The sequence below is a fragment of the Rhinoraja longicauda genome, chromosome 29 (genome assembly GCF_053455715.1).
Source record: "Rhinoraja longicauda isolate Sanriku21f chromosome 29, sRhiLon1.1, whole genome shotgun sequence".
NCBI lineage: Eukaryota > Metazoa > Chordata > Chondrichthyes > Rajiformes > Arhynchobatidae > Rhinoraja > Rhinoraja longicauda.
Window position 1 is genome coordinate 13,190,827 of NC_135981.1, and position 12,679 is coordinate 13,203,505.

The window sequence follows — 12,679 nt, forward strand, 5'->3', positions numbered from 1 at the left end:
CTGCAACCTCTCACACTCCACGTACACATGGAACACGGTCTCTTCCTCGCCGTGAACCAACTTAAATATCTGTTCCACGCCACAGCTCTGTGCAACACTCTCCACTCCAGGTCCCCGATGTAAAGAGGGAGGACTCCCTTATAGAGAGACCTCCACTGGGGTCCGCTCCTGCCGCCCGGTGGTAACACGGACCGCGGACGGAAGGCCAGGGCGAGGAAGTGTAGAGTGTGCAGGAGCAGCCTGTACAATATGCGCCTCTCCGCGTCACGGAACAGCACGCTGGGCATCTGGGAAAGGCGGCTCATGTTGCGTGGGGCTGGCTCTCGGGAAGGGGCCCGGGCCGTGGGTCCCACCAGCAATTCCGACGGAGCGGGGGTAAGCTCGGTCGGAAACACTCCACGCACACGCCTCTCCTCGATGCCCACCGTGAGGGGTGAGGATCGGCCCCCCTCGCAGATACAACACCCCCCTCCCCCTGAGGAGCAGCGCCCTGGCTGAAGGTGACCAGATTCCCAGCTCTGAGTGAATCGCTGTGAAAGCCAGGCAACTCCTGCAGAGCGTGTCAACTGATGATCTTTTCCTCTTCATCTTGAACCTATGTCCTCTGGTCCTTGACTCCCCTACTCTGGGCAAGAGATTCTGTGCCTTTAGTGATCTAGTGGCACCGATCTGGCCCTATAGACAATAGACAACAGACAATAGGTGCAGGAGGAGGCCATTCGGCCCTTCGAGCCAGCACCACCATTCAATGTGATCATGGCTGATCATTTTCAATCAGTACCCCGTTCCTGCTTTCTCCCCATACCCTCTGTCTCACTCTCACTCTTTCTCTTCTTTCTTTCTCTTCTTTCTCTCTTTCTCTCTCTCTTTCTCTCTCTCTTTCTCTCTCTCTCTCTCTCTCTCTTTCTCTCTCTCTCTCTCTCTTTCTCTCTCTCTTTCTCTCTCTCTCTCTCACTGTCTGCCAGCTAGTCTCTTCCTTGATGCAGTCCCTCCCTTCTGGGTGCTATCCCTGTGGGTGCTCCCTCTGAGTTCCTCTGAGCTCTCCCTATGGGTGTCCTCTCAGGTGCTGCCCGTGGTCGTGCTGCAGAGCTCCGCGCTGTAATCGTTCACTGCTCGGTCCGCAGTTTGGATGTCACCAGGTGCTGGGGGTTTGCGATGGGAACGTAACGATCTCTCTGCTTTTTGAAGGAGGGTCGAAGAACTTCAAACCGAACCTGCTGAACTCCACCTCAGACTCGGACCTGATGAAGTACCGGGCCATCAGCAGAATCCCACAGATCACCCTCAACTTTGTGGATTTTAACCCGGATATCATATTGACGCCTTCGCCCACGGAGATCGAGATCATCGCGCCGAGCAAAGTGAAGGAGAGGACCCAGAACGTCACAGAGAAGGTCACACAGGTACCGCCGCCCATTGATAGATTCGGCATGAGTACGGGTGTCAGGGGGTTATGGGGAGAAGGCAGGAGAATGGGGTTGAAAGGGAAAGATAGTCCACTCAGCCAGGATTGAATGGCGGAGTAGATTTGATGGGCCAAATGGCCTAATTCTGCTCCTAGAACCTGTACCCTTCCCTGTCGCGTTACTGATCTCTCACTAACCTCTGGGAGTAAGCTGGGGTCTGTTTGGTTGGACTGATTTTGAAAGACCTATAGATGAACCATTGGCATCACCACCAATGAGCAGTATTTTCTGCCCTTCCCTGACCGCCCTGCACCCTTCCCTCTCGAAGCCCGGCAGTGGGGCACAAGTCAGACCTCTACCCACAGTGACACAGTTCCTGTCAGCACAGTGTGTGGCTCGGACAAGGGGGAGCTGTGGACTCCCCTCGAGGTGATGGATGTGAGAGGGGCCGTCGATGCTTTCTCAGCATCCAAGATGGACGTGGATCCAAGATGTGGGAAACTGAACCAGCACCAAGACGGGTAAAGCCAGGATTGTCTGAAGAATGGTCTCGACCCGAAACGTCACCCATTCCTTCTCTCCAGAGATGCTGCCTGACCTGCTGAGTTACTCCAGCATTTTGGGTCAATCTTCGGTTTAAACCAGCATCTGCAGTTCCTTCCTGCACAAGGCTGCTAATGCTTGAATGTATGATGTACCATGGATGTACCATGGATTTTTTTTTCTCTGAAGAAGAAGGCTTGACCTACTCAAGACTCCAGCGATGCTGCCTGACCTGCTGAATTACTCTGGCATTTTGGGTCTATCATTTTGTTTTTGCTTTAATTGTGTTTTGCATTCACATTGATTTTGCATCTCATTTTTTACATCTCATCATTCATCTACGATGTGTGTTAATAATAATAATAATAATGCATTTTATTTATATAGCGCTTTTCATATACTCAAAGACGCTTTACAGAGATTTTGAGAACATAGGGAAATGAATAAATAGATAAATAAGTAAATAAATAAATGAACAGAGAAAGGAGACAGAAGGTGAGGTGACCTTCAGTGGTTGAAGGCAGTACTGAACAGGTGAGACTTCAGCGATGTTTTGAATGTGGTGAGTGTGGAGGAGTCTCTAACGGTTTGGGGTAGTGAGTTCCATAGGGTGGGAACAGCGATGGAGAAAGCCCTGTCCCCCCAGGATCTGAGTTTGGTCCGGATGTGGGGGGATAGGAGATTGGCAGCGGCAGAGCGGAGGGTGCAGGTGGGAGTGTGCCTGTGGAGGAGGTCGGTCAGGTAGGATGGGGCCAGGTTATGGAGGGCTTTGTAGGTTATGAGGAGGATTTTGTACTGGATTCTCTGGGGGATGGGGAGCCAGTGGAGCTTGTAAAGGACGGGGGTGATATGGTGTTGTGTTGTGTTAGTTTGTGTGCCTGTGATGCCGCTGCGAACAGGATTTTCATTGCACAGGTGACAATAAACTCGACCCGACTGAACCCGAGTTCAGTTATTTTCCAAAAAAAAAGAGCAGGATCGGAGAAATCCAGCAGCCAAGCCAAGCCCACGTTCCCAGTTTCTCTGTGGCCTGGCAGCCAGCCTCTTCCACCTCTCTGTCAGTCACTCTCCGGCACTTGACTCCACTGGCAACCAGCCTGTTCAAGCCTGGAGTAACTCGGCGGGCCAGGCAGCATCTCCGGGGATTAAGAATAGGTGATGTTTCAATAGACAATAGACAATAGGTGCAGGAGGAGGCCATTCGACCCTTCGAGCCAGCACCACCATTCAATGTGATCATGGCTGATCATTCTCAATCAGTACCCCGTTCCTGCCTTCTCCCCATACCCCCTGACTCCATTATCCTTAAGAGCTCTATCCAGCTCTCTCTTGAATGCATTCAGAGAATTGGCCTCCACTGCCTTCTGAGGCAGAGAATTCCACAGATTCACAACTCTCTGACTGAAAAAAAATGTCCTCATCTCCGTTCTAAATGGCCTACCCCTTATTCTTAAACTGTGGCCCCTGGTTCTGGACTCCCCCAACATTGGGAACATGTTTCCTGCCTCTAACGTGTCCAACCCCTTAATAATCTTATACGTTTCGATAAGATCCCCTCTCATCCTTCTGTGCTCTCGTTGTGCACGAGTGAGATGCAGCCAGTCCCTTCCACCTTTCCCTGCCACCTACTGCCGACAACCAGCCTGTTGAGGCCTGCGTTCTGTGCACTCGTTAAACTCGAGTGAGTGAAAGTCCTTGCCTTGAGACTGAGGGGAGAATTTTGTCTCCCTGTTCTGCTGCTGGGCTTTGTAAAGCTCACCTGCCGCTGGGCGGGGTGACCGAGGGACGAACACTCTGTGTGGCGGGGGTGACCGAGGGACAGACACTCTGTGTGTGCAGCCCCTGTTGCTTTTCGGTGGTCACTGGCATTTTAATATCTCAAACACAATGACCCGTTTTGCTGGTGTTCAGGTGGAGAGCGGGAGACCCTGTCGTGGGTGCTGGAGCAGAGGGGGCTGGCTGGGTCCGTCAGGGCCACTGGGTGGCACAGTTGTCCCAGGGAATTTACTTTCACATTCAGCTCGGGCGGAAAGAACACACTCATCGAAAGCACTGACCTCTCAAATATCTCGGGCTGCTGCGATGTTTCGACGATGTCTTGATGAACCTTGGTCTTCCTGGGCACAGTTTTTGCACAACTCCTCTTGGCACGTCCGTTCTTCAGCCACTAAGACCGCCTCAACAATAGTTGCACAGAGCTATGAAACGACACAGCTGCCAGAGTGAGATCTGAACTCTGGGATTTCGATTTTTTTTTAGATTTAGAGATACAGCGCAGAAACAGGCCCTTCGGCCCACCGCACAAACACTATCCTACACCCACTAGGGACAATTTTTTACATTTGCCCAGCCAATTAACCTACAAACCTGTAGGTCTTTGGAGTGTGGGAGGAAACCGAAGATCTCGGAGAAAACCCACGCAGGTCACGGGGAGAACGTACAAACTCCGTACAGACAGCACCCATAGTCAGGATCGAACCTGAGTCTCCGGCGCTGCATTCGCTGTAAGGCAGCAACTCTACCGCTGCGCCACCGCTTTACCCGCTTTGAATCGTAAATACAGGCATTTGGATTATCGGTCCAGTAACTTCAGCTCTGCAACATCACCGCACCCACGGTGGCCCGACCCTGGAGTGTAGTGAGAGAGACGTAGAGAGCTTCAGTGATATGTTGGTGTGGAGGGAGCTTCGCTCTACGTCTAACCCACGCCCTGATGATGTATGTCACAGTAGTGTGGCGATATGGTTAATGGTTTATTATTGTCATCTGTACCGAGATACAGTGAAAACCTTTTGTCTGCGTACTCTTCAGTGATATCAACACATCCTAAGCTTGAATACAATCAGATCATACACACCTGCAAATGGGCAGTGGCAAAAAGAAAAATACCAGAGTGCAGAACATAGTGTGACAACATTGTGGCATTAATGATGCAGAGTGACTGCAGAGTAAATGTCCCACATCCACGATGGCATGCAAGCTTATGGGAGGGCCGTTCAGTAGTCTCATGTTGGAGGAGTTCCTGCACCTGTCAGTAGATGGACCGCCATATTCAACTTGCTGTATCTTCTACCTGACAGGAAGAAGAGGGAATGACTCCTGTGAGAAAGGCATGTGATTATGTTGGCTGCTTACCAAGGCAGTGTGAAGTGTAGATGGAGTTGATAGTGAGGAGGCCGGTCTATGTGACAGGCTGGGCTACTACAAACACAACTCTCCCCAACCTCTTGTGGTCTTGGGCAGAGCTGTTCCCAAACCAAGCTGTAATCCATCTTGAGAGAATGCTTTCCACAGTGCACGTGTAGAAGCTTGGTTAAGAGTGGTTGCAGACATGCCAAACTCTCTTCGTCTCCTGAAGAAGTAGAGGTGTTGATGTTCACTTTTGGGGAGGGGGGGGGAGGGGGGAGACAGTGAGTGAGAGGGAGCAAAGATGCACCAAACGTTTGTTTTGTGTTTTCTGCTCACCATCGTGGCAGAGGTGACAATGATGGCCGGGCTACAGCTAGGCATCAGCTCAGGAAGACACAGCCTGGCATTTGGTTAGATTGTCTCCTGCACTAAATCCTTGGCTATGAACGTGACATTCATTCCTTGACCAGGCAGGAGGGTCGGGCTTGCCCTCTGTTTGTCCCTCTCCCTCTCCCTCTCCCTCTCCCTCTCCCTCTCCCTCTCCCTCTCCCTCTCCCTCTCCCTCTCCCTCTCCCTCTCCCTCTCCCTCTCCCTCTCCCTCTCCCTCTCCCTCTCCCTCTCCCTCTCCCTCTCCCTCTCCCTCTCCCCACCTTTCCCTATCCCCTCCACCTCCCTCTCCCCATCCCCCTCCCTCTCCCCATCCCCCTCCCCCTCTCCCTCTCCCTCTCTCTATCTCTCTCCCTCTTCCACTCCCACAGTGGGCGCTACCAGAGCTTTCACAGGATGATGAAAAGCAACAAGCCACAGCTGTCGTGTTGTAAACCCCGGCTGCTTTTGTCTCTGTGGCCCGTTCATGTCTCAGCTGTGCTTTGCATGCGAGCCCATGTATCCTGGCTGACTTGGAATGGCCAGCCTTTCAACAGCAGAATTCCAGAAAATAATTTCTCCCGACTCGTAGCAAAGACTGGTGAGGCAAAGATGTGGACGGATGAACACTCCGCTCGCCCAGTCAGCAGTAGTGTGGCGTCTTAGTGGAATAAAAGTGTGAAGCCCTGTTTCTGCTGCGTGACCCAATCTCTTTATGACCTGATTGTAAGTTTTATAAAACTCCTGGTAAGTTTTCACTCCGGCACATCAAGAACTTAATCTCCTTCTCTCTGAAAATAGTCAAAGACTCCGCCTCCAATGCTGCTATGAACTCTGAAGACTTATTTTCAGATAAATGATTTCACCTCATCTTTGTCTTCAAAAGGCATCCCATTATTACTGAAGAGTGACCCTTAGTTCTCGTTCTTTCACCAGAGGGAATGGTCTCTCCTCATCCACCCTGTCGGGTAACTATCTCCACTCAGGTAGAATATTCCAGAACGTGGCAATTTTCTGCATCAAAATTCTCCCCCTCCTCTCCCCTCTCAACGTATGTGAGAGATGAGGTAAACCCTTGCCCCTCTTCCATCACTCTTCCTGTCTCCCACTACATCCTATCTTTGTCCCACCCCCTCCCCTGAAGTCAGTCTGAAGAAGGGTCTCGACCTGAAACGTCACCCATTCCTTCTCTCCAGAGGTGCTGCCTGGCCCGCTGAGTTACTCCAGCATTTTGTGGTCTACAAGTGAGGAGAGGTGATTGTCAGATGAGTGGAGATGGTGACAGAGGTTGAAGTGCATAAGAGGTGACATTCAGTGAAGTGATGTGATATGGATGGAACAGAGCGGAGAAGGGGAAACTGAGATGGAAAAAGTGGGAGATATATGGAAGTCATACAGCATGAACGCCCAATTCACCACCCCGACCAATATGCCCCAGCTAAGCTAGTCCCATTTGGCCCACATTCCTCTAAACCTTTTCTATCCATGGTCCTGATGAGCGAAAAGAGGAAGGGAAAGAAACAGGTTGAGGGTTGTGGTGGGAGAAAGGTGAGCACATTGGGGGGAGGGAGGGGGGGGGGGTGGTAAAAGAAGGGAGTCAGGGATTTGAGCCCAAGCACAATATGCAGGTACAGCACCTCATATTCCTCTTCCGTAGCCTACAACCCAACGGCATAAACATTGAGCTCTCCAGTTCCATGTACACCCCACTGACATCCCTAATTACCCCTCCCATCCTTGGTGAGCACATCATTCCCCACCACCCCTGTCATCCTGTTCCCTCCCCCTCCTCCTGCTCATCCCCCACCCCCCTGAGTCTCCCATCTAGTTTTTATACCCCCTTGCCTTTTGATTCCCCTTCTCCCCCCCTTCTGTCCCACCTATAATCCCTCCCCCCGGCTTCTCTTTTTTCCTTATCTGACACTCATTTTGTCTCCAGTTCACATCTAACCTTTGCCACTAACGCCACCCATCACCCAAACACCGCACGCCACTCGTAGCTACCTAACAGTTGCCAGACCCTGCCTCACTCCTAGCTCTCTTTAGCAGCTTTCTACCCCCCTCCTCCATCAGTCTAAAGAAGGGTCCCGACCCGAAACGTCATCTGGCCTGATCCGCTGAGTTCATTCAGCACTTAGTTTTATTGCTCGAGAATAAAAGGGGATCAGTGTGGGATTAGTGTAAATGGGTGTTGGTTGGGCAGCAAGGATTCAGTGGGCTGAAAGTCCCGTTTCCCTGCTGCAAGACTCTTTGCTAGGGTGTTGTTCTGGGCTTGGAGAAGGTGTGTATATATCACAGGTTAATCCGTATAACACAGTGCTCTGTAGCAGCGCGTGTTATATGAGAGTAGCTGTCAGAGGCTCAGCACAAGCTGCAGACGGTGAGGCTCAGTCATTGTGCTCAGTGTGCTGCTCCACCGCTCTGCCCAGGGGTTGCGCAGAGTTTAAGGGCTGACACTTCAGCAGCTGATCTAAGATTGTGTGTCAGAATCATTGGGACTATCAATAGAAAGGAAAAAAAAAACCAAAGAGCGAGCTGTCGTCATGACACCAGCTCAGTGACCGCTGAGCGCTGATGTACTGGGCTGCTCTCAGAGCCGGGCACTTCCACGCCTGCCACTGCCTGGAGCCCCACACTCACCATGAGTCTGAAGCAGAAGTTGAAGCCGGTGAGTAGGGAACGTCTTGCTGAGGTTATCATTGTGTGACTGTGCCTGGGTGCTGCTTCATCACACCTCGGGGTTGCTGTCTGAAGAAGGGTCTCGACCCGAACCGTCACCTATTCCTGTTCTCCAGAGGCTGTCTGACCCGCTGAGTTGCTCCAGCTGTTTGTGTCCTCTTATGGTTACTGTTCACAGATAGACAGCAGTACGCAGGGGCACAGTTCCCGTCTATCCAAACATGTGAACATTTGCTCTCAGACCAGCTGCGGCATTTAGCAACCTGGGCTTACCCTGGTGAACGCGAACAGTTAGACGCACGATTTGTGAGAGACAAACTCGCCAACGCCACCTTTCTCCACCAGTTTGCTGGTTTGTCTGCATCGTAGTCTTCCTTGGACTTTCCCTCCTTCCTTCTCATGCGGGCTGGGTTCTGTAGAGTCAGCTATTCAGCATCTCATTCCCAGCACACTGTCTTGCTCGGGTTGTGAATCTCAATTCTGTACAATCAACCCTAACACTTGTCCCCAACAGGATTACTGGATGGTGATGCTTTATGCAGTCAAATATCTTCCTGTGAGAGTGGGTTTGTGTTTATTCGCTGGTGTAGTAGCCTGGTGCACAGGCCAGCAATATACAAGTCGTTGTGGTTAAGACTGAAGATAGTCACAAAAGTAACTCAGCGGGACAGGCAGCATCTCTGGAGAGAAGGAATGGGTGACGTTTCGGGTCGAAACCCTTCTTCTGTCTCTCCAGAGATGCCGCCTGTCACGCTGAGTTACTCCAGCATTTTGTGTCTTTCTTCAGTTTAAACCAGCATCTGCAGTTCCTTCCTACACATTCCGTTGTGTTTAGGCATCATCGTCCCTGAACAGCCGATGCGGCCTGTGCTGGGGGTGACCACTTTTGTGCGCTCAACACGTAAGGATGTGTGAGAAGGGCAGGTGTACCAGCATCACGCTCTCTCACTCTATCCACAGTTACTCTTTCTGTGTACATCAGGGGGACATCAGGAGGCTTGGGTTTAGCCGCTGTGGTCCCTGTGGTCAGGGAGCTTTGGGATAAGCTGTGCCCTGTTCTCATGCCGCGAAGGGCCAGGTATCGGCCAGCAGTGTGGGGTGGGGACAGGAGCACACAGCTGGAGAGAACGTACATTGAAATGCAGCAGTCTGTGTGTGCATCTGTCTCATCATTTCACTGCTCGATGCTCATGACTTTTTCTGTGCTCTAACCACTCACCACCTCTCTCTTTTGCTTTTCAAATCAATTTATTTCACAATCTATCTGAGCACCTCTTACTCTGTCGATCTGTCTATTTCTTTCTCTCTCTCGCTCTTTCCTTTCTTTATCTTCTTCTCTCCCACCTCATTTTCCCTCCCTCTCCCTCCCTCTCCTCCTCTCCCTCACCTGTCACTCTCATTCTCTCAGCCTTGTGTACTCAGTGTATGCAACCTACAGTACGTCCACATCCCACCCTCCCTCTCCTCCTCTCTCCCTCTCTCTCCATCTCTCCCTTTCTCTTCCTCACTCTCTCTCCATCTCTCCCTATCACCCTCTCTCTCCCTCTCCCTCTCACCCTCTCTCTCCCCCTCTCTCCCTCTCCCCCTCTCTCAACCTCTCTCCCTCTCTCTCCATCTCTCCCTCTCTCCCCCCTCTCTCCCCTCTCTCTCCCTCCCTCTCTCTCCATCTCTCCCTCTCTCCCCCCTCTCTCTCCCTCTCTCCCTCTCTGCTCAGATTCACTCACACCTAAACAGGAAATCCTCAAATGTCAGACCTTTGAAAGTGGTTGCAGTGAGGAGCGGTTTATCAGAAGCTGCTTTGGAGCTAGCTGCTGCTGCTGCTGCTGCAGTCGATTCACTGGTTTGACAGTGCAGGTAATAACTGCCTACTGAACAGACATGCCAAGGGCGGGAGTCTCAATATAATGTGGCACTCTGAGACAGAAAGATCTTCACAAAGAATAAATCCAGGGCACGGCATGTGTTCCCATGGCACATGACCCGTAGGACAAGATGAAGCCAAGCACTGTAATGGCTGAGTTACAGGCAATGGGAGTTAAAGGTCTCGGGTAAATTGTCGGTTCTCTGGTTAATGTGAGAAAAAGAGGCATTCTTGAAGTTTCTTGTGTCAACTGTAGACGGGGCAACTGCTCACATCCAGCTGGATGTGCAGAGGGCGTCAGTAAAGCTTGCATATTCCAGGAGTTGAGACGGCATCACTGGGTACCCGAGGGACCCAGGTGTCAGAGGTTATGGGGAGAAGGCAGGAGAATGGGGTTAACAGGGAGAGAAAGATCAGTCGTCGTTGAATGGCGGAGTAGGCTTGATGGGCCGAATGGCCTAATTCTACTATTCCTTATGACCTTTACCTGGCTCTGGCTGTGGAGACATTACAGGATGAATGGGATGAATAAGATCTTTCCTCAGCCTCTTGGGATAGGGGTGGAACAGGTGCCACTCCCAGGGTGTGCTGCTCTGCTGGAGCAGAGTGCTCACAAGCTCATAAATTCTAGGAGCAGAATTAGGCAATTCGCCCCATCAAGTCTACTCCGCCATTCAATCATGGCTGATCTATCTTTCCTTCCCAGCCCCATTCTCCTGCCTTTGCCCCACAACCTGAAGAAGAAGGGTCTCGACCCGAAACGTCACCCATTCCTTCTCTCCCGAGATGCTGCCTGACCTGCTGAGTTACTCCAGCATTTTGTGAATAAATACCTTCGCCCCATAACCCCCTGACACTGGGAACAGCCCAGCCCAACACCACAGGTGTTTCAGCTGGGATTTTTACATCGAGGCCCATCCATGTTCTCAGGTACTGTGAAAGATTCCGTAACACATTTTAAAAGTTTGGTATTAGTATTAGTTTAGTACCGTCACGTGTGCAGTGAAAAACTTTAACTGTGCATGCAATCCAGGCAGATCCTGCCTTACATGAGTCCAATCATGCCAATTCATGGAGTGCAAAAGAGAAAACAGTGCAGAATGTAGTGTCACAGCTACAGAGAAAGTGCAAACAAAAAAGGTGCAGGGAGATAGGGAAATTCATCCCGAACACATGAGAGGAGGGCCGTTCAAGATTCTGTTAACTGTAGGGAAAAGGCTGTTCCTCAATCTGTAAAATGTGCTTTTAAGCTGTTGTATCTTCTGCCCAACCGGAGAGGGGAGAAGAGATAATGATCAGCGTGTGAGTGGTCTGATTATGTTGGCTGCTTTGCCAAGACAGCGTGAAATGTAGATGGAGTCGTTGGGGAGAGGGAAGGTAGGATTTCTGGATAAATATTTCTCCCAGAAGTATAATGCTAAAAAAAGATCTGGGTGTGTCCTAGTGCATCAGTCACTGAAAGGAAGCATGCAGGTACAGCAGGCAGTGAAGAAAGCCAATGGAATGTTGGCCTTCATAACAAGAGGAGTTGAGGATAGGAGCAAAGAGGTCCTTCTGCAGTTGTACAGGGCCCTGGTGAGACCGCACCTGGAGTACTATGTGCAGTTTTGGTCTCCAAATTTGAGGAAGGATATTCTTGCTATTGAGGGCGTGCAGCGTACGTTTACTAGGTTAATTCCCGGAATGGCGGGACTTTCATATGTTGAAAGACTGGAGCGACTAGGCTTGTATACACTGGAATTTAGAAGGATGAGAGGAGATCTTATTGAAACGTATAAGATTATTAAGGGGTTGGACACGCTAGAGGCAGGAAACATGTTCCCAATGTTGGGGGAGTTCAGAACAAGGGGCCACGGTTTAAGAATAAGGGGTAGGCCATTTAGAACTGAGATGAGGAAAAACTTTTTCAGTCAGAGAGTTGTGAATCTGTGGAATTCTCTGCCTCAGAAGGCAGTGGAGGCCAATTCTCTGAATGCATTCAAGAGAGAGCTGGATAGAGCTCTTAAGGATAGCGGAGTCAGGGGGTATGGGGAGAAGGCAGGAACGGGGTACTGATTGAGAATGATCAGCCATGATCACATTGAATGGCGGTGCTGGCTCGAAGGGCCGAATGGCCTCCTCCTGCACCTATTGTCTATTGTCTATAAAATGAATGCTGGTGAAATACCTTGGTGGGCTTCTCTGCAGAGTAACTCCACGTTGCCAGCAGTGCTGATCCTGTGGACTGTGTCATGTTCTGGGACAGCCCGATGCAGACGCAGAGGCTGCCCAGTCAGTGTGACTCTGTGACCCACCATGTCTGCACAGTGCCCGAGAACCTTGAGAACCTAGGCGCCTTGAGAATTGTCCGGTTGCCAAACACTCCCATTCCCACACTGACCTTTCTGTCCTGGACCTCCACCACTGTCAAGAGTGAGGCCCAACGCAAATTGGTACAGCACCTCATACTTCACTTGGGCAGCTTACACCCCAGCGGTAAGAATATCGACTTCTCTAACTTCAAGTAAACCTTGCTTTCCCTCTCCCTCCATCCCTCCCCCACCCTAGTTCTCCGACTAGTTTTTCTGTCCTCCTGATTAAATCTTACTGGTCTTATGCCTCGTTGTCACCTTCCCGTCAGCTAACAATAATCCTTTCTACGTTTCCCTTGAGCTTCCTCCCCTCTGATCTCTCGTTCTCACACCTTACCCTTCCA

The 12,679-nt window shown here is 50.9% G+C and overlaps 1 protein-coding gene across 1 annotated transcript in view; it reads left to right on the plus strand.

Annotated features, from left to right (window-relative positions):
* kcnh6a (potassium voltage-gated channel, subfamily H (eag-related), member 6a) overlaps positions 1-12,679 on the plus strand; it is a 109,656-nt gene that overhangs the window by 56,164 nt on the left and 40,813 nt on the right. Inside the window, exon 5 of the mRNA XM_078424849.1 lies at positions 1,189-1,403. Coding sequence (XP_078280975.1) covers positions 1,189-1,403 — 215 coding nt within the window. The remainder of the gene's footprint in view (positions 1-1,188; positions 1,404-12,679) is intronic.